The sequence below is a fragment of the Ursus arctos genome, unplaced genomic scaffold, assembly GCF_023065955.2.
Source record: "Ursus arctos isolate Adak ecotype North America unplaced genomic scaffold, UrsArc2.0 scaffold_36, whole genome shotgun sequence".
Taxonomy (NCBI): domain Eukaryota; kingdom Metazoa; phylum Chordata; class Mammalia; order Carnivora; family Ursidae; genus Ursus; species Ursus arctos.
The window spans coordinates 19,326,099-19,349,328 of NW_026623050.1; the positions used below are offsets into that span (position 1 = coordinate 19,326,099).

The following is a 23,230-nucleotide window of genomic DNA, read 5'->3' on the forward strand; positions in this document are numbered from 1 at the left end:
TGTCAAACCAAGCCAGGCATATTTTAAAATTTCATTGTATAGAACTACCCAAGAATACAAGTGATCACTTTGGTAGCTAGAGTCTTTCTCCTTCTCCCTGGGTGAAGTCTAAGAGGCTTGGATCCTTCCTATTTTGTGAATCAGTTGAAAAGCATGGTACACATTTAATCTTTTTCACAGACTTTTTACCGTGAACGGGGGATTTTTTTTTTTTTTTTTTTTTTTTAAAGGAAGTCCAGTTCCCATTGAAATCATTCCTGTTTCTCCTTTCAGGGCTGGGCGAGGACTTTATGGCATTGACAGTATGCCAGATCTCCGCAGGAAAAAAACTTTGCCTATTGTACGAGATGTGGTAAGTCACTCCTCTTTCATTCTTTGCGTGTGTCCCTGTTTTCTTCATTAGCTGTCATTTTGGCCTTCTCATTAAGTGCCTTGCCTGTATTTCATAGAATAAAATATATAAGACGCTGGATTACCAAGTATTGCATTTATCATTTCTTTAAAATCTTTTAGGAGAATGAAATAACTCTAACCTTTTGACAGCTTTTTTTTTTTTTAAACTTTCCTTCCTCCTCCCTCCCCCAGTGTGGGGTTTGAACTTATGACCCCAAGATCAAGAGTTGCATGCTCTACCGATGGAGCCAGACAGGCGCCCCTTGACAGCTTTTTATATTGGTTGAAATGACAAACTGAGTTAAAATGGCACTATAATTGAGCAGAAAGTCACACAGCATGCCAAATGAGCTGCTGCAACTGGGCTTTGATAGGTACAATGTTGCAAATGACCACAAGTGTAATGCACGCTTTGAGTCTTGATTTGAACTTCCTCACCTTAACCCAGTGAATTTTTCTACTTAAAAAAGCAGCAGATAATACTAACCAATTCTTTATTAAGATCTAGTCACATTAATAAGTTATTCCACTATCTATGGAAATCTATGGCTCCCAAGTTACTAAAACCATTTTGAAGCCTGAACATAACTTTCAATAACTCGGACTCTCCTATAACAAAATATGCTGGGGACCACCTAAAGATGCAAAGAATTGAGGATGGTCTGCATTAGATTCTAAAAGCAAATAGCCTACCAGCATGTTTTCTATTATCTAAATTGTCTTCACATTTTTTTCTGGAAGGATATTCTTAGTAGTTTATGACATAAAAATGTTTTATCCGAGAGAAATAAGAATTTCCCTTTTCGCAACAATGTACACAGTTTCTCGTATCAGCAATTTTTAGTTTTTTCTATGAAAACCATCAACCAAGAACCATCACTTTGGCTTTAAATTAGGAAAGATAAAATCTTGATTGGGAAGATCTTATACTGAAAAGCATGACGTGTCTGTACGGCTCATATTTCTGCCATTATAGAGTGGACATTATTGTAAAGTGTTAGGTTTATTTTAACATCATTATACTCTTTTCACACCTTTCTTATTTCTAATTATTTATGCTTTGTTTCCTCTGACACTTGGAATCTTCAGGCCATGGTAAGTGATTTTCAATTTAATATTTTCCATACTTCTCAACATACACTACACTTTTTCTTAGGATAAAAGAGGGCAAGATGGGGAAATAAAAAGAGACAAGGAATAAGAAATTTGGGTTCTCCAAGAATTTAGCATATAGTTCAGTTCTGAAAGATATACCAAATTATATATATGCCAGGTGCCAATACAGACTAAAATAGCATACAGACATAATTTTAAGTATAATAGCTGTCAGAATTGGAAGATCATCTTGGGTAAGTCCTTGGAGGTAAGCCCTCTGAGTTTATGGCTTTTAGCTCCAAGGAGATACATTTAAGACCGGGTACATAATTCCATTATGACTTCCTTTGAACATTCCCATGTAAAACTTCTGATTGCCAAAGTTCTCGCCAGCACTGCTGAGTGCATTATATCACACATGTTTCAGGTAGAAGCAATATAATGGTTCTGTTTTATTGTGGGGAAGCTAAAGGGACTTGACTGGTAATTAAAATCACATAAGTTATCAGCATTGTGTTAAGAAAACCAATCTGGGTATATGGTTTTCAGTTGATAAAATGAACACTTAGAAAAAATATCTTGGTTAGATATGCAAGAATCCTCGGGGGAACTGTGAACAATTCAAGGATCATCTAACCTTAATTGTGCTTCACGGCCATCGCACAGATCAGCTGGCTCTGTACCAGTGGCCATGTTTGATGAAGGAACGTGACCATGATCACATTGGGGAGAAGCAAAGTTATAGAAGCCTCTTGCCAGCCTGGAAACCTAGGACTGATCACCCTGCCTTGCTGGTGGTCAGTGTTGTCATCTGCAAACTGTAGGGGTGGGTTCGATGCTAGAAGGGGACTTTTTCAGCTTTGATGTTCCGTGATTCCACATTCTGGACGCGCTCACCGACTACTGAAGATGGCAAGTCCCTATTGACTAAAACATGAGCAATGATAGTCTGTATTCCTCCGTTTTCACGGGCTGCTGAGTGGCATGTTCATGGCAGCTGCCTCATGTGCCAATAACTCCTAATTCTGTTTATTTTAGACTCTGGCTGCCCGGAAATCTGGACTGTCCCTGGCTATGGTGATCAGGACGTCACTCAACAATGAGGAACTGGTAGGTGCAGAGTCCATTACTATGTATTGATCAGAGTCCAGGGAAGAGTGATTCTGATCAAGACACTCCATTGTAATGTTGGTTCCAAAATTCCAGAAATAACTGGGAACATGGGGAAAGTCTGACCCTAAACAAATTTCCTCAGGCCCTCAGCTTCACTATCATACAGATGGTCCTCTGCTGATCCAATTCGCATGTGCCGATCCGTCTTTACAGATGCTATTCCATACTCACACATTTTATCTGTACTCTCCCTCTGAAAAAAATCCCACTACATTTTCATATGGTTCAAGTTTTGCCTCTTTATGAGGCTGTCCCAAACATCTTCCTCCTCTTCTGACTCAATTTTTAGTTCCCTTCTCTGGGCTCTTCTAGACTTTAATCACGACTTCGACTTCCATAGTGTAGTATGGCGTGAGTGGAGGTTGCTCGGGGTGAGTCCCGTCTCTAGTGCTAAACTAGCATTGTTCTACCTGGCAAATTATCTAACTTCTCTGAGTCTGATTTCTCTCATCTGTATAGTGAGGTAATAAGACAAATTATGAAGGGAGGGGAAATGTGTTTAACACTTGGCATAGCTTAGAGTATAGTAAATAAATAAATAAATGCAAGCTGCTGGTTTTATTATTTTTGTAAGCAATTAATTTTATTATTTTGCATAAACCTTTTCTTTAGAGGCTGAAATCCTTAGGGTAGCACTGTATCTTGTTTGTTGTTCTTGTTAAATACTTTGATCCCTACTGCTTAGTACACGGTCTGGCATGAGGTAGATACTTTGTAAATTCCTGTTGAATCAAAGAACCAACATGATTAGAAAATACAAGTAGGCTGCAAATATCTAAGTCAGGGATTCTTAAATTTGGCTCATTAGAATCACTTGTGGGAGCTCTAAACCATGCAGATGCCTGGGTCTCACTCCCAGTGATTCTGATTTAAGTGGCTTCAGATGTAGTCTGGGTTGAAGAGTTTTTTGTTTTTTTTTAATTAATTAATTTATAAAGATTTTATTTATTTATTTGACAGAGATAGAGACAGCCAGCGAGAGAGGGAACACAAGCAGGGGGAGTGGGAGAGGAAGAAGCAGGCTCATAGCGGAGGAGCCTGATGTGGGGCTCGATCCTATAACGCTGGGGTCACGCCCTGAGCTGAAGGCAGAGGCTTAACGACTGCGCCACCCAGGCGCCCCTGTTTTTTTGTTTTTAAAACTATCAGGCGATTCTCTTGTACAGTGGATGTTGTGCCCTGGTAACTCCTTCCTGCCCAGACAGTCTACTGGGCTTTTACTAGAGACAATTTATGTGTTCTCCCTTAATAGAGCTCATATATTCTACCTCTCCCAATTTTAGTGACTTTGTCATTCCTGTAGAATAAAAATTTGCCTAATACTTGTTTCAAATTTCTATACACTTGGCATTTAACACCATTATTTATATGTATATTTCATATTTTCTTCTTCCTGTCTTTGTCATCTTCCACCCAAAAGCCAACCTTTCCTAGGTTTCTGTCGCAAATCTCTCCCTCCCCCCATGCACATCAGTGATACAATATATGTCCATTTGAAGATCTGGGTGCTACAGCAAGTTAAAACATTTCTGTTGTACCCAAGAATTAAAAAAATGTGGCTGCTTTCCCAAGTGTCTTATTCTTATCTATTAGCTTTACGATGCCATGTACTATTTGAGTATAGTTTGGATACAAGAGAAATTAAACATCCTCTGGTGTATGAGAAAGTTCCATAATGCTTGCTGAATCTTGAAGTATCTAGTCTTTTGCTTTTAAGGGAGTAATCAAGGTTGAGGGTTTTTAGCATTAAGCCCCTATACTATTCCTTTTAAAAAAAAATTTTTTTTGAATACAGTATTTCATCTGAACCATAAATACTCATTCCTATGAAAAGTTAATAGAAAAGAGACAGAAATAAGAAGAATGCTACTCCATTTTCTAAGGCCCTGAACAGGAAGCATACCCTCACTTTACGGTTAAATTAGTTATTGATCTACTTTTCATCCACTTAAAAATGCATTGTGTTTCTTTAGTTTCAGAAGACCTATGTAGAAAACTTTTCTGTGTGGGTGTTGGGTGGATGAATGGAGTCCATCAGCTCCCTCTAAAATTCATAAAGCCCATTTCCCTGGGGCCCATGGCTTAAAAAGTAAATGGAAGATGACTTCTACACGACAGGCATATTAAATGTCACTCTTGACAAGCTGTCACATTAAGTCATTACATGGGCAACTAACGTCAATGCTGAAGCAAATAATTTCCACTTTTCCGTGCTAGAAGTCTTCCTAGGCACCCTCAACGTGAAAGCATGAAATATCTGTTTTAACATGAAGGGAAATGACTTGGCCATGTGGAAAATATCAAATGGTAGCACATCTGTTTTAATTAAAACGATGTATGGCAAAAAGTTCCGTCAGCTCTTCCACAGCAGGGACGGGCTCTAGAGTCTGACGTAAGGTGACAGTGGGCTAGCTGGCACCACCTCCAATGACACTCTGTGAGCAGTGGCTGAAGCACGCCAGGTGCCCCACTACCAATTCCACCTCACCCACAGGGAGCTAGTGGGGCTGATTGGAAATCTCAATCTAAAAAGCTCTTAAGGACCCTAATTTCTGGACATTTCTACCTGGCCTAATAACTCAAGAAGGGGTAACAGTCTAGTATCCACCTATCACAACAGTAGTCTGCCTGACACTACACCACAGAGCTTTGTGCTGATTGTCATAGAGTGATAGCTCCCTAGGTGTAGCCCCAACGTGGGGAGGGGCGGCAATCCAAGTAAAACTGTTCAGTGAGTCAGATATCAACTGAGCGTCCAATATGTGTCAGGCATTGTTTCAGATTCTGCAAATGAGACCTTGAACAACTCTGCTATAAATCCCTGCCATCATGAGGCTTATAATATAGGGAGAGGCGAGCTGAAATACTGTGTGTTGCATGCCGTATTGTTACAGGTCATAATGAAACTTTTAATGTGGGAGTATTTAAGCTGACAGTGTCAGATGAGGGTTATGGGAAGCTCAAATAGAGTGAGAAATGTAAATCCCCAAGCCTGAAAGGGATTTTAGAACCCTGATTATTCTATCTAGTTAATTCATATCTCACTATGGCGAGGGCGCCGGTCTAATGGCTTGCTTCCAGGAAGTGTCAATTCTCAGTCAAGTTTGGTTTGTCAAGGAGAGTAGAGGTCCTCCTTCCAATAACAAGATCAAAGTCAGACCCGATGAAAGGGACTTACAGGAACTATGGATGGGAATCATTAGATCAGACCTGGGCCCTATTCCTAGCATAATCCTAGAAAGGTGACCTGGGAGCAGGAAGCAGGTCAGAACACCTGCTGGTGCCTGGGGTTCAGTCAGGAAGCTGCAGGCTCACAATATGCAGGTAGTCTGGACTCCTCCTCAGGAACAGGAACGATGCCAAACTATGTAACTGAGAGTTGAAGTGATAGAGTCCTGAATTTGAATTTCAGCTCTACGTCTTCCTACCTTTGAGAACTCATTTCTTTTCAATATTTTTTGCCTCCCTGAGACTCGTTCATCTCATCTGTAAGATGAAAGTAATAATACCTCACAGTTTGTGAGAATTAAAAGTGTCTCGCCAGGCAGAGCAGGTGGCAGTCAGGGCCATGGGGCAGGGAGTTGCAATGAGGTATCCAGAGCAGGTGCTGAGCCCTGTGCCTCCCTGCCACCTTGGCAGCTGAGGGTCAGAGTCCAGCGTGTGCTGACAGGGGAATCCATCTAATCACACATTTAAAAATTGTTCTCTGGTTTACAAGTGTTTTTCTTGGTCCTGCTTCTATCATCCTTCAAGAGCACCGTCTTTGGCTTGAGATAAATATAGGTCCAGCTCCACTATTGACTAGTTATGGGAACTTGGGCAAGTTACTGAAACTCTCTTGGCTTTGATTTTCTTACATACTTGCTAATTATATAAGATTTTTGCATCGATGGCCTATGGTTTACTGTGTCTTTGAGCACTTTTGGCATTAATAAACTAGCTTTGTAAAGTAAGGTGGGAAGCTGTCCTTTTATTACTTATCTGGAATAGTTTGTGTAAAAAAGTTGTTGCTACGCCTTGAAAGATGGGCAAACTTGCCTCTAAAACCATCTTGTAATTTTTTGAGGGTGGTTATTTGACTACCTTCAAATAACTTAATGTAATAATCCCATCCATGTTCTTTAAACATTTGTTTTTGAGTCAATTTTAATCATTTATATTTTTTCCAGAACATTGTGCTTTTTTGCCTAAAATTTTAAATTCTGTCAAATTATTCATATAATTATATGATTTATAAAAGTTTATGCTGTTTTCATCTTATTTATTTGTATTTTTCTTTTTTCTTTTTTCTTTTTTTAATCAGTACTCCAAGAGATGCCTCTGGTATTTGTTGACCCCATATTGTTTGTTTTCTATTTTATTTCTTTTCTTAGATTCATCTTCTGCCCTCTTTGTATTCACCCTGAAGCTACTTTTCTAACATGCCGAGTTGAATATGAAGTTCACTAATTTTGATTTTTATTATTAATTAATGTGTATACACAAAAGAATATTTACGATGTAAGAAACAATGCATATACCTGTGTACCCATAACAGCTTTAGAAGGAGAAAAATGATTATTTAATAAATGATGCAATTACTCTTTTGATTCCTCAGTTTAGAGTGTTTATTCTCCCAAAGACAAGTCATATGAACTTTATTGTTGTTACTACATCGTATTCAGAGCACATAGACTGTGTATTCAGTGATTAGCATTTAATTGACTATTTTATGGCTTAGTTCCTAATCAGTTTTGTAGATATCCCATATGAGCTTTTTTAGTTGGGTGCATAAGTTTTGGGACTTCTATATTCCTGATAAATTGTTTTTCAACTTTGCTAATAATATTAATTTCTTAAATGCTTTTTCTTTAAAATATTTTCTCTATGCTACTAATACTGCTCTACCAAATTGATATGGTCAATATTTCCTTAATAGAACTTTCTGTAGCCTCTTCTTTAAGTCATAATGTGTCTTATGTGTATCTCACATAGATTTTTTTTTTCTTCCCAGAGAGGGAGGAGGGAAGAAGGAAGAGGGACAGAGGGAGAGGGAGAGAGAGAATCCCAAGCAGGCTCCATGCCCAGCACAGAGCCAAATGCGGGGCTAAATCTCATAACCCTGAGATCTTGACCTGAGCCGAAATTAAGAGTCAGCCACTTAAGTGATTGAGCCACCCAGGGACCCCATGTATCTCACATAGCTTAATTTCATTTATTTATTTTTTAATATTTATTTGAGAGAGGGAGAGAGAGCTTGAATGAGCAGGAGCAGGGGGAGGGGCAGAGGCAGAATCAGACTCCCTGCTGAGCAGGACCCTGGGATCATGACCTGAGGCAAAGGTAGACGCTTAATTTAACCGACTAAGCCACCCGTGTGCCCCTCATATAGCTTAATTTAAAATTCAATCTGAGAATGTGGCTTTTTACAGGTGAATTCAATCAGTTTATACTTCCCATAATGTATTTGAGCTTAGTTCTATTACTTTTTAAAAATATACTTCATCTCTTTTTTACTTTCTTTTCCAAGATTCATTTGTGCAGATTGAGTTTTATTTTCCCTCTTCTTCAACAAATGGATTAAAATGATCTATACTGTTTATTTAATGTAGTTGTTTCCTAAATGTTTAATGAGAATACTTTACAACTTCTTTTATTGAAGTATAATTAACATACATTGTTATATTAGTTTCAGGTGCATAACATTGATTGGACAGTTCTGTACATTACTTAGTGCTTACCATGGTCAGCGTAGTCACCATCCATTTCCATACAATGTTGTTACAATATTATTGCCTATATTCCCTATGCTGTATTTTTTCATCTCTGATTTATTCATTTTATAACCGGAAGTTTGTATTTCTTAATACCTTTATCTGTTTCGCCCATCTCCCCATTCCCACTCTGGCAATCACCAGTTTATTCTTTTTGTTTAAGAGTCTTGTTTGTTCACTTGCTTTTCTTTGTTCTTTTTTAAAAGTTTTTGTTTAAATTCCAGTTAACATTCAGTGTAATTTTAGTTTTTAACTAAACTTTAGTGATTCAACACGTCCGTACAATATCCACTGCTCATCACAGCAAGTGCCCTCCTTAATTCCCATCATCTATTCAGCCCATCCTCCCATGCCTCTCCCCTCTGGTAACCATCAGATTGTTCTCTATAGATAACAGTCTGTTTCTTGGTTTGCCTCTCGTTTTGTTCCTTTGCTTGCTCGTTAATTCCTTAAATTCCACGTATGAGTGAAATCACATGCTTTTGTCTTTCTTCCACTTATTTCACTTAGCATAATGACGTTTAAGTCCATTCTTTTGTCACAGTTGGCTAGATCTCATTCTTTTTTATGGACAAGTGCTATTCCATTGTGTGTGTGTCTGTCTGTCTGTCTGTCTGTACCACTCCTTCTTTGTCCATTCATCTATCTATGGCCACATGGGTTGCTTTCATATCTTGACTATTTAAATAATGCTACAGTAAATATAAGGGTGCATCTATCTTTTTCAAATTAGTGTTTTCATTTTTTTGGGTAAATAGTAGCAGAATAACTGGATTGTATGGCACTTCTATTTTTAATTTTTTGAGGAAATTCCATGCTGTTTCCACAGTGGCTGCACCGCCTTACATTCCCACCAATAGTGCATGACGGTTCCCTTTCTCCACATCCTCACCAACATTTGTTATTTCTTGTTTTTGATACTAGCCATTCTGACTGGTGTGAAGTGATCTCATTGCGGTTTAGATTAGTATTTCCCTGATGGATTGTGATGTTGGACATCTTTTCATGTGTCTGTTGGCCATTTGTATGTCTTTGGAAAAATGTCTGTTTAGATCCTTGGCTCATTTTTTAATTGTATTGTTGGTTTTGGTGTTGAATTATGTAAGTTCTTTATGTATTTTGGACATAATCCCTTGTCAGATATGTCATTTGCAGTTATCTTCTCCCATTCAGTAGGTTGTCGTTGTGTTATGTTGAGTTTCCTTTGCTATGCAGAAGCTTTTTATTTTCGTATAATCCCAATAGTTTATTTTTGCTTTTGTTTCCCTTGCCTAAGGAGTCATATCTATAAACATGTTGTTAAAATTAATGCCTATGTTTTCTTTTAGGAGGCTTATGGCTTCAAGTCTGATATTTAGGTTTTTAAACCATTTTGCGTTTGTGTGTATGGTGTAAGAAAGTGGCCCAGTTTCATTCTTTTGCATGTAGTAAAAGTTTTCCCCTGGTCACTTACTGAAAAGACTGTCTTTTCCCATTGGATAGTCTTGCCTCCTATGTCATAGATTAATCGACTGTATAGGTGTGAGTTTATTTTAGGGCTCTCTACCCTACTCTGTCGATCTCTGTGTCTAGTTTTGTGGCAATACCATACTGTTCTGATTACTATAGTTTTGTAGTATATCTTGAAATCTGGGATTATGGTGCCTCCAGCTTTGTTTTTCTTTCTCAGGATTGCTTTGGCTATTTGAGGTCTTTGTAGTTGCATACAAATTTTAGGATTATTTGTTTTAGTTCTTTTTTTTTTTTTTTTAAAGATTTTATTTATTTATTTGACAGAGAGAGAGACAGCCAACGAGAGAGGGAACACAAGAAGGGGGAGTGGGAGATGAAGAAGCAGGCTCCCAGGGGAGGAGCCTGATGTGGGGCTCGATCCCAGGACTCTGGGATCACGCCCTGAGCCGAAGGCAGACACTTAACAACCAAGCCACCCAGGCGCCCCTATTTGTTCTAGTTCTATGAAGAATGCTATTTTTGCTATTTTGATAGAGATTACATTGAGTCTGTAGTTTGCTCTGGGTAGTGTGGACATTTTAACAATATTCCTCTAACATGAGCATAATATACCTTTCCACTTGTGTCATCTTTAATTTCAGCAACATCTTACAGTTTTCAGAGTATAGACTTTTCACCTTCTTGGTTAAATTTATTCTTAGGTATTTTATTTTTTTGGTGCAATTGTAACTGGAGCTGTTTTCTTAATTTCTCTTTTTGCTACTTCATTATTAGTGTATAGAAACACAACAAACTTCTGTTTATTAATTTTGTGTCCTGTAACTTTTACCAAATTATCAGTGCTAATAGTTTTTTGGTGGAGACATTAGGGTTTTCTATATGCAGTATCATGGTATCTATAAATAGTGACAGTTCTTCTTCCTTACCAATCTGGATGCTTTTTATTTCTTTCTTTTGTCTGATTGCTGCAGCTAGGACTTCCAGTATTATGTTGAATAAAAGTGGCGAGAGTGGGCATCCTTGTCTTGTTCCTGATCTTAGAGGAAAAGCTTTCAGTTTTCCACCATTGAGTATGATGTTAGCTGTGGGTTTTTCATATATGGCCTTTATTATGTTGAGCTATGTTCCCCCTAAACCCACTTTGTTGAGAGTTTTTATTATGAATGGATTTTGTATTTTGTGAAATGCTTTTTCTGCTTCTGTTGAGATGATTTGATTGATGGATTGATTGTTCCTCTTGTTAATATGGTATATCACACTGATTGATTTGTGAATATTAAACCACCCTTGCATCCCTGGAATAAATCACATTTGACCATGGGGCATGATTTTTTTAAAAAAATGTATTGTTGATTCAGTTTGCTAAGATTTTGTTGAGGATGTTTGCACCTGTGTTCATGGGAAATACTGGCCTGCAATGCTCTCCTTTTGTAGCATATTTGTCTTCAAACTTTAAAGTTAATAATTCTGTCCTGAAAGAAAAAAAAAGATCTAAAAATGCTTAACCTCTCATTACTACCTTCAGTGCCCGCATTAAGTAAAAGTCAAATCTAAATGTCATGTCTGAAAATGGTCTGAAAACCTCAAGTTTGTAGCCCATGGAGTTTAACTGTATCCTAAACACAACTTTTGGGTTTCCATAGAATCAGCTTTCACAGTTCTGGCAGTAAGTTCCTTTATCGCCCCAAGCACCTGGAGAATCTATTTCTTTTGGGCTCTTTTACATATTAAAATATTTTTTTCCAACACTTCTTTAGGAGCTTATATCAACTTAGTCATGTAAAATAAATATATTAATACTGCTAGAGTACTCTTGAGGCGATCAGTGAGATAACAAATGGAAAGTACTTCAACCACTGTTGATACATAATTGTGTAGTAAATTATTAGTTATTGTTTTTATTATTAACTACATTTACTACAACTTTCCACGGCTCCGTGACTGGCTTTGCTTAGTTACACAAGAGGACAGTGAAACAGATTCCCTTTAAAAGGGTTAGGCACCCCCTTCCCTCTCTTACTTTTACAATATCCTAACCCTTCTTTCTGCTCTTTCATGGCCTCTGTCAGAAGATTTGTAAGAACTCTGTCTTGACCCCAGGTGGCAAAAATAAATAAATAAACTTTTCACATTAAAATAACAAAAGTTTCCTTCCAGTGAAAGAATTCATATTATTTTTGGTCTCTTATATTTAATAAATTACTGATCTCCTACTACCTCCATTATGTATATATATTTTTGTACTGAGATATAATTGACATATAACTTCTAAGTTTCATGTGTTCAGTATAAAGATTCAGTATTTATATATATGGTGAAATATTCATCACAGTAAGTCTAGTTAACATCCATCACCATACATGGTTATGTGTTTTTTCTTTCTCATGATGAGAACTTTTATGATCAGCACATTTCAAACGTGTAATACTGTATTATTAACTATAGTCACCATATTGTACATTATAATCCTATAACTTATTTGTTTTATGACTGGAAATCTGTACCTTTTGACCCCCTTCACAAATTTTGCTCACCCACCATCCCCTGCCTCTGGCAACCACCAATCCTCTCTCTGGATCTATGAGCTTGACTTTTTGTTTTTGCTTTCGTTTTTGTTTTTGCTTTCGTTTTTGTTTTTTCAGATTCTCCATATAAGTAAGATCATACAATATTTGTCTTTCTCTGACAGTTCATGTAGCATAATGCTCTCAAGATCCATCCATGTTATTGCATATGGCAAGATTTTACTCTTTTATAGCTGAATAATATTGTTATAAACACACACACACACACAACACATTTTCTTTATTCATTCACCAACACTTAGGTTGTTTCTATGCCTTGACTGTTGTAAATAATGCTACTGTGAGCATGGAAGTATATGTAGTTTTCCAAATTAATGCTTTTATTTTCTTCTGATAAACAGAAGTGGAATTTCTGGGTCATATGGTAGTTTTTAATTTTTTGAAGTGACTCTATATTGTTTTCCATTTACATTCCCACCAACACTGCAGAAGTGTTCCCTTTTCTGCAAATCCTTGTCAACACTTATTATTGCTTATGGTTTTGATGATAGCCTTTCTAACAGATATAAGGTGATATCATTTGATGTGCATTTCTCTGATGATTGGGGATGATGGACATCTTTTCATGTGCCTTTTAGCTCTACCTATGTCTATTTTGGGACAATGTCTATGCAGATCCTCTGCCCATTTTTAAATCAGATTGTTTTTTTTCTAGCAATTGAGTTGTAGGAGTTCTTGATGTATTTTGAATATTAGTCTCTTACCAGATATATGATTTGCAAATATATTCTTCCATTCAACAGGTTGTCTTTTCATTTAGTTGATGGTTCCCTTTACTGTGCAGAAGTTTTTTAGTTTGATGTTGTCCTACGTATTTATTTTTTTGTTTTTGTTGCCTTTGCTTTTTGTGTCAAATTAAAAAAAGTCATCTCCAAGACCAATGTCAAGGACCTCACCACCTCTGTTTTCTTCTAGGAGTCTATGGCTTCAGTTTTTTATATTCAGGTCTTTAATTAATTTCTTATTAATTTTTTGTGTATGGTAAAAATCACAGTCCAGTTTGATTCCTTTGCATGTAGCTGTTCAGTTTCCCTAACACATTTCTTGAAGAGAGACTGTCCTTTCCCCATTGTATATTTTTGGTTCCTTTATCATAAATTAATAGTCATAGATGTGTGGTTTTATTTCTGGACTCTGTTCTGTTGATCTATGTGTCTGTTTTTAATGCAGTATAATACCGTTGTGATAATTATATCTTTGTAATATAGTTTGAAATTAGGGAATGTGATGCCTGCAGTTTTTGTTCTTAAGATTGCATTGTCTATTTGAAATTTTGTGGTTCCATGTGAATTTTAAGGTTGCTTGTTCTATTTCTGTGAAAATTGCCATTGGAGTTTTCATAGGGAATGCACTAAATCTATATATTGCTTTGGGGAGTATGAACATTTTAATGATACTCTTCCAAACTATGAGCATGGCGTATCTTTCATTTATTTGTGTCTTCTCCAGTTTCTTTTATTAATATCTTAAACTTTTCAGAGTATAGATCTTTCATCTAATTAATCAAATTTATTCCTAGATATTCTTTTTTTTAAAGATTTTATTTATTCATTTGGGGCAGAGAGATAAGGAGAGCAAGAGCAGGGGGAGAGGCAGAGGGAAAGGGAGAAGCAGATTCCCTGCTGAGCCAGGAGACCGACATGGGGCTGGATCCCAGGACCCTGGGATCATGACTCACCCCAAAGGCAGATGCCTAACCATCTGAGCCACCCAGGTGCCCTCCTATTTTATTCTTTTTGATACAAGTGTAAATTAAATTTCTTAATTTCTCTGATAATTTGTTATTCATGTATTGAAATGTACCACATCTTTAGATATTGATTTTATATCCTGCAGGTTTACTGAGTTTATTTTATTCTGGTTTTTTGGTGGAGTCTTTAGAAAATTATATACACATTTTCACTGAAAGTTTGAAATGGAGAAAAAGTGGCACATACAGTACATGACAAATCTACCCTAATTTGTTTCCAGAACGTGTTTTCTATCATAACAAGCATATTCTATATTGTACTCTTCTTGAATTACCTAATCATCTTCTTTATCTTGTTCACTCTGTTTATTTGGACTTACTGAGCAAGTTACTTAGGTCAGTAATAATTAGTGGCTGTTAACAAACAATGTAAGTGAAAACAAGATACTTAGGCTCTTCCAAAGATAGGCACGTAACTTTTTGTTCCTGTTTACATTTTCAGGTACAAACTTTTACCTGAATAACTTTAGCTTTTACAGTCTTATGTGATGATTGTTCTTATGAGCAAATTGAACCTGAAACTAAGGTATTTTATTTTTTTAAGATTTATTTATTTATTTTAGAGAGAGAGCACAAGAAGGGGGAAGGAGGAGAGGAAGATGTGGGAGGGGTGAGGGAGAGAGAGAGAGAAGCAGGGTCTGAGAGAGAGAAGCAGGGTCTGACGTGGGGCTTGATCTCACAAGATCATGACCTGAGCTGAAATCAAGAGTTGAATGCTTATCCAACTGAGCCAGTCAGGTGCCCTGAAATTAACCTGTTTTTTACTCAGGAACTTATTATACCATTCATTGTTCTTATTGTTTGTAACAAATTTCAAAGGTCCCATTGTACCCAAACTTTGTTCTGCAAATCATGTTTTTGTCCAGAAATAATGTGAAATGATACCTACAGGACAGGAAATAGATAGATAGATAGATAGATAGATAGATAGATAGATAGATAACATCTTTTTTAAAAAAATCTATTTATTTATTTATTTAGAGCGTGAGCATGGGGAAGGGCATAGGGAGAGAAAATCTCAAGCAGACTCCCCACTGAGCTCAGAGCCTGACACAGGGCTTGATCTCATGAGCCTGAGATCATAGCCTGAACTAAAATGAAGACTTGATGCTGAGCCAGCTGAGCCGCCCAGATGCCCCTAGATTGTTTTTTGTTTTTTGTTTTTTTTTTTCCCCAAAAAACCACATTTCATGGTACATGAAAAATGCTTCAAAACAAGAAGGATATTTTTTTTCTTGTAATTATCAAAATGTGATTTTTTTTGAGTATAGGAAAGTTTATATAATCCCATGAGGAAAAAACACAGGATGATGAGAAAAATAGAACTTCATTAGTTGTGTCACTGGTTAACATAGTAGAGGAAAAAGAAAAAAGATACGTGGCAAATGGAGGCAGACATGCTTTGTTCCTGTTGTATTAACAGTTGGTTGGTTGGAATATTGATGGTTTAAAAATACTTGTCATCACCTTTGGCAAGGAAGCCTGATTACTTTATTTCTCAGGCTCACTTTAATTTTCTCATATAGCTATGAATAGAAAAGGCAATTCATTTTTTTCCTGTGTCCTAATTGTTCAAAAAGTGACATATTAGAGCATTTCACCTTAGATTCCAGTTTCTTAGAGGAGGAATTTTTAACAATATAATTGTTTAGGATATGAACATCCTCTCTTCTGTAATCTGTAAGCCGTACTTTGCTAAAGAGGCTTATCAGAGTCAGAGCATTCCCTAACCTCATTTCTACAGATAAAACAGTGTCTCCATAAAATAAAAATTGCCTTCTTTTCTTCTGCAATCACTTCAGTAATGTAAAACTGATGTTTATCAGTTTTATTCCTAATTGTGTTGTCTTATATTCTGTCTATAAATAGAAAAAAATCCCAAAAGATCCATGACCAACTTCGAAAAACTAAATTAACTTCATAAAAATTTTAGTGCTTTGTTTTATAAATTATTTTTACAGTGAGCATGCATTGTATTATAATTAGAAAATACATACTAGGGAGGAAAGTGACATGAGATTGTTTTGTTTTGTTTTTATTTTGACTGGGGTAAAGCCAGGGTTATTGTTTGCCAATGAGAATTATTTCGTTTTGCAAGTCACTTCCATGAAGTGTTGAGTATGATTTATACCATCTTTGTGATTCTTAAAAGGGGGGAGGAGATAGAACATATATACACACCAATAAATACCAGTGTCATTTAGAAACAGGAGGCTCCTATACAATTTAAATGCAACTTGATCTACAGTTACTGAAAGGATATTTAAAAATGAAATGAAAATACATTTAAGAAAGTACTATATGTTTATTGTGGAAGATTGGGAAATTTCAGAAACCTTTAAAATAGATTAACAGTAATCCTTCCATATTGCTGAATTTATTCTGTCCTTGGGTCCTAATGCCAGTAGATGAGGGCTCTTCTTATTCTTGAGACCACCTTCTCTACATATCTGGCTTCTGGTTTACCTCAGCCAGAGACCCTCTCTAGATAATATACCCAGTCCCATCCTTTCATGGTAGCTAGGATCCTATTAACTGTAACTAGTTATCTTTCTAGGAAAAAGTACTACATAAACAAAACAAAAAAATTCTTTGCTTTCAATCCAACTCCTAATGGTGAGTTAGGTTCCCATTTTCTATGGTCCATGGCTGATTTTGGAGTTTTCCCTCGATTTCTTCTACTTTGTTTCATTCAGTGTTACTTACCCTGTCTTTTTTTACTTATTCCACAAAACTCTCACACTCTTGGTCCTTGCTTATAATTTTGTTTGATCTGGTCTTAATTTGCTGCTAAGAAAGTACCTCATTTTCCCAAGATGAAGTATTCTCCTGATAGTAAGAATCTTCTCTTTGAGGTATATTTTTACATGCTTTCCTAACTATTCACTTTCTGAGTTTCTAAATTGACCATCCCAGCATTTTATACTTTGCTTCAGTAAGAAATGTTGCCAGATGTCATTTTTTTTTAAAAAAAGATTTATTTATTTGAGAGAGAGCATGCACAGGTGTGGGGTGAAGCGTAGGGACAGATTCCTCAAGTAGACTCTTCCTACTGGTGGAGCCCAAGGCTGGGCTCAATTTCACGAGCCATGACATCATGACCTGAGCCGAAACTGAGAGTCAGAGTCTTAACTGCTGAGGCACCCAGACGTCCCTCCATATGTCACTTATTTTAGAGTAATTTTTAGCTTTGGTAGACAATGCTCATATCCCAAAAATCACAAATGAAAAAGATGTACATTAGCATTTCTCTAAGACTGGGGATATATATACCCTCTAGTGAGCTATCCAGTATCCAGCTTCTATAACTTTTAAATGTTAGATTTATTTTAATACCTCATTCAATTGATTTTCATTGTGCTGTCTAGTAAATTTTCCATATTTCCTCTTTTTTCTTTTTTTTAATTAGCTTCACTTCTTTTTATGAAATGGATCATGGCTCTTTAATCCCAACCAAACAAAAACGTTTCAGTGAAAACTTCCCAGCTGTCCAGAACTTTTTTGTTTTTTCTCTAGCGTGTTTAATTTTTTAGGAACTATTCTTTATATTTATTACTCCTGCTATAACCTAAGGATTTAGAGGCCAACTATATATCACTTGAATTCAATAAAAAGAAAATCTACACGTAGGGAATTTGAGAAAAGGTATGAATCACTTACTTAATTCTGAAATATGTGGATAATTTCCTGTTCAAAACAACCCTTTACCCAACCTTACTTTCTAAGTTCATACATATTTTACTCTTCTTGGGTTCATTAGCAGGCTTTTCCCACCCAGTGTTCTATTCTGTTAGAATTCTTCCTACTAAGACAAACAGCAAATTACCTGATGTGATTGCAAGTATAACTAAGTTCCCTACTTAACTTTTTACCTGAACCATAATGGTACATGATACACATACTCGTCAGCCCAGTTAGAACAGGAAGCTGTCTACGGACAGCTGATTGAAAATCTATTATGCCAAGAATTGTTCAATTCACTTTAATGATATTGAAGATACCCACTCTGCTAAGCAGTACAATGGAAGCAAAGATGAATAATACATAGTTTTAATTCTAGAAGAACTCTTAACAGTTTTTTGTAAGATAAGACATCTTCATTATGAAATGAAGCCAAAAGACTTTCTTGGCTTAGGCTGTATTTATTGAAAAGGATAGATCCAGTTGTTTGTATAAATCTTAATATGGGGGTCTCCCACTTGAATAATTCCCATGCTTGATCACCCTGCTGCTTTGTAGACTCACATGAAGTATTAAAAGCTTTGACCAGACACTCATGTGATGGCAAGGCTGGATCTTGCTGTTTAAAAGTTAGAAAAAATTTTAATGAAGCTTAACTCCCTGCAGGGAATCTTCCAGTACCATTACCAAACATATTCTGGGAAAACACACAGTGAGGCGAATGTACTAATAAAGGGAAATATGCTGTTACCATACTGTGGAATTGAAAAACTGTGGAAAGTTGGTCATTTCAACACTGTGAAGATACTCTGAAATGAGGTTTAAGATATTCTGAAATGAGATTTAGGATTATTAATGCAAAATATAATTGTTTCATGTAAATGCTAGGCTCCTCCAGGATTTATGTAAATATTCATTCATTATGCATCAGGCAGTTGTGTGAAATTACCTGTAAATGTAACTTCAGACAGTGATAGTCTTTCTTTCAAAAAGCCATCTGCTTTCACTCCTGGGAGGTTAAGCATCTTACTTCAGAACAAGTCATGATCTCAGGGTCCTGGGATTGAGCCCCATGTAGGGTTCTGAGCTCAACAGGCAATCTGATTTTCTCCCTTTCCCTCTACCCTTTCCCCAGCTCATGCTCCCTTTCCCTCTACCCTTCCCCCAATTCATGCTCACTCTCTCTTTCTCTCAAGTAAATAAAATCTTAAAAAAAAAAAAAAGAAAGAAAAAAGAAGTCACCTACATAGTTAGAGATGGAAAGAACAGAAAAGGATTCGTCCTGACAAGTCCCTTTCTTATCAACCTATGGTGGTTTCTGGAAAATCCACTATGAGTACTAACGCTTCGTATTTATTTAGTATTTTGAAATCTGTGGAATACATTGGTTACCTTCATACAATTTGATCTTCAAAATAATACTGCAGGTAGGTAGATATGTAGGGGAAGAAAGCAAGGCTTAGAGACCTAAGTCTCTCTGTGGATTATAAGACTCCTATGTGGCAGAACATTCACCCCACAAAATATGTATTGTACCCCTACTATGTGGTAGGGACAATGATAGGCACTGTTAGACACTAAGAAGAGAAATATGGAAGATTGGCTGTAAATATGGCCTGAAGAAACCCATGTTAAATGTCATGTGATTGGCCTTATGCTAGGGAACTCAGGTCTCCTGGCTACTCATGCAGTGAATTTTTCTACCCCACCAGTGGCTTGTCATTGAAAGTCTTTCCATGTGCTCTAAGAAGGTATCTCCCTTTAAAATATCACCATTACCATGAGAGAGTGCCACATTTAGCCTTTACCTACTACCAGTGTTCTCTTATGAATTAGTTGATGAGCTCCTTCCTGAAGGATAGGCAATAAAAGCAGTCCCCTGCAGAAGGAGTTGTAGAATGAGCATACTTCAGAGCTGGGAAGGGTTGGAATGTCAGGGAGAGTGCAGAGTCAGGAAAGAGAGACCTTAGTAGAGTACAAAGGAGGGGCGGAGATGTTTGCGGAGGGTCAACATCAGCATCAAGAATGCTTCCTGTCTACTTCACAATCTTACCAGGAACCAGTTTAGACCAAGGAGATCTATATCATCATCCTTGGCCTCATGGAGTCCACAGTATAGCAGGATGTGGACATTATCAAGTAATTAGAGCTTCTTGCTGCTGTGAAAGAAGATTGCACAACAGTGGAACCCAGTCCAATCTGGGAGATGAGGGAGTTGTGTTCAAATGACTGAACTGGGCCCTAGAACGCTGAGAGAAGAATAAGTGAGCAGAATTACTGTGCTTACTATCATTACTTATCAATAATTAAGAGGTTCTTTCAAAATAGTATTTTCAAGAAAAAGTGATAAAATAGTTTTATGTTGAAATTCTCCAAATCCACTGACTTGGCTGGCATTATCACTTCTTTTCACAGAAAATACATGTCTTCAAAAAGACCTTGCAGGCACTGATCTACCCCATGTCCTCCACCACCCCCCACAATTTTGAAGTCTGGACGGCAACAACACCCACCTACTGTTACGAATGTGAAGGGCTCCTGTGGGGCATTGCTCGGCAAGGCATGAAGTGTTTGGAGTGCGGAGTGAAGTGCCATGAGAAGTGTCAGGACCTCCTAAATGCTGACTGTTTGCAGAGTGAGTACCTGGTTAGGCTACAGATGTGTACGCAGAGCCTGCCTTAACCTCCATGGTTTCAGATTAGACCTCTTCAGCTCTTGATAGTTTTCATTAATTCCAACCACTACCCCTCCTATTGCACAAAGTTTCACATCCCACCCGTCCAGTCATACCATTGATGACATGTTGCCATAGTGCCGGGCTCTGACTTAGATGCCTCTGAATAAGCCATGGCACGCTCGCCAAATGGAAAACTGGAGAGCGACTTCTGATTTGTTTGGTCATTTCCATCTCGTAATAGCCCTGTGTGGAAAGTGGGAATGTGTGAAGTCATGTTCCTCAGACAAGGACTAAGGTGCACCCCTGTGATTGCAGCCATCTCAATTCCTTCCCTAGCCTATTTGGTGTCTGCCTGAAAGAGTCAGATTCTTGGAATTGGGAGGTTTTGTGTTTGAATATCAAAGACACATCTAACTTACCAGATACGTGACCTTGGGCAAGTTTTCTTTAACTTCTCAGGGCCTCATTATTTCTCCACCAAATGAACAGGAATAATATAATTTACCTCAGAGGGTTATGGGGAAGACTAAATGAAATAGTCTCTGCTAAGAGTCTGGCACATAGTAGATACTCAGTGAATATTAATGGCTTCCCCATCCTTTTGCACTTCTGACTAGGTACATGTCACTTCGACCTTTATGACAAGTTATCTTAAATTTTCCACTTCCAAAAAAATTCTTCATACTGCTACTTTAGATTAGGTTCAGAAATGCCAAAATATCACATTCTAAAATACATATTACTGACTTTTCAGTCCTGCATTGATTTGGCTGTGGCTGGGATGCTTAAATTAATAAAAAACAAAACAAAACAAAACAAAAACCCACAAACAAAAACATTGCCAAAGAAATCTATTTAAACGTGGACTTTCATTTGCAAATCTTTTTTTTTTTTTCACATGTAAACATGGTCCCCTCTGTTAATTGTTTATGTGAATGAATGTGTAACATCCATCGGTTACCTAAAATTGAGGGGGATCAGAGGAAAATGTCAAAGATTAAATCGTAAATGCTGTCACAGCTGGTTTTGTAGTAAGTCATACACATTCTACAGTTTTCTCTATTTGTATTATCCTTACATCATGAGATCGGATGGAGATTGTTAATGGTAATGAATGCTTTTTTTTTTTTCCAACATATGTAGTGTCTCTTTTGAAAAATAAAAAGTATATTTAGGAATAACTGCTTAAAAGGAAGGGAGATTGACTCAAAACTACTGAGCTAACGTGCATAATCTCATAATCCAATTAGAATTCAGTCTATTTAAGAAATGAATTGTAAACAGGCATTTTAAGAAATAAGCATATTAGGGCAGTAACATTTCAAAAAACAGGAAAAATATTGCCATCTAGAAACAAATGACTTGAATTCATTAAGAAAAAAAATGATGTAGATTATACTTCAGAAATGAGCTGATTCTTTTCTCAGTATTTTAAAGACTAAAGATGTCACACATTCATTAGACTTTGGACACATTTTTATATTCTATTTCTGTTTCTTAAAATATGTTGATGGATGTTGGCTAAATTAGGCAACTTTTTCTTTGAGGTTATTTGCTAAAATGCACATGTAAATTGAAAGAATCAAAAATAGTTGAGAAAATCGAAGATGGGCATGAGTGCCCCAGGAAGCGAATATTTTCTTTAGTAATGCCTCCTTACTGTTTTCCTAAAATCCACCCTTGCACTGAACAGAAAGAGGCTTTGCAAGTATATGAATTCAACTTCACCACTTCTCACAATACTATCAGTAAAATTTGAAATTAATCCTATAGAATCAATGACACTTCCTTAAGAAATTTCTCTTTTCATTGCTTTAAGCGAGAAATTTGCAATAGTGACACACCTTATGTATAAGATTTCCACATATGCCTACGATGGAAGAAAAGGAGAGAATAAAAAAGTGGGAAGTCAGAGTGGGAAGGTCTAGCTATTACAGCCATCCTCCTTTGAAGATGAGGAGGTTCTAAGATCTCTTTAGCAGAATGGTCAATCCCTGAACACTGCTAGGAAAAATTTAACACCTTGGCAGGCAGCTTAATTCATCATTAGAAAATTGCAGTGTGTAAATTACAGCTTGAACCAAGCCCTGCCTCCTGGTAACTTCTGTTCTTTAAACTTCTTTAATCTTACCACTGGAGAAAATATTTAATAAATGGACTTCCTATGACAGTTTTTCAAATACTTGTCTTTTTCAAATGAGAGTCTTCTTCAGGTTTTTAGAACCCTTATTATTTTGCTAATCTTTTTCTGAAGGCTTTGCAGTTTGTCAACATAGACACACCCACAAACACACACACACTCAGAACAAAAACAAAAGAAAAATTGTTCTCTTTATTTCTCCAGAATTTAACACATGTCGAGTAGTTAGATGCTTAATAAATGTTGGTTAAGCACCAAACGAGGGCATGAGAACTGCAGTTAGAAATAAAATATAATGGTTTAAAGATCATTCTTTCATAGAATCAAAGATTTTTAAGGGAGCCTCTGAGATCAGTGGATTGGACAACCCAATCTACTGATTTTACAGAAGTCACATGATCCAGTTTCTTGTCAAAAAGAATCAAATAGATATTATACATGGGGTTAGAACCCAGGTCTCTGAACTCCCAGCCTAGTGTTCTGTCGTAATTTATAAAGAAACATACAAAGTTTGTATTAAGGGAAAAAATG

At 36.8% G+C, this 23,230-nt stretch overlaps 1 protein-coding gene across 3 annotated transcripts in view; it reads left to right on the forward strand.

The window, feature by feature from the left end:
• The window catches only part of UNC13C (unc-13 homolog C), a 755,970-nt gene that overhangs the window by 408,195 nt on the left and 324,545 nt on the right, over positions 1–23,230 (forward strand). For all 3 annotated transcript variants that reach the window (XM_057306313.1, XM_057306314.1, XM_048219406.2), the window contains 3 exons: positions 274–352; positions 2,527–2,598; positions 20,298–20,517. In XM_057306313.1, coding sequence (XP_057162296.1) covers positions 274–352; positions 2,527–2,598; positions 20,298–20,517 — 371 coding nt within the window. The remainder of the gene's footprint in view (positions 1–273; positions 353–2,526; positions 2,599–20,297; positions 20,518–23,230) is intronic.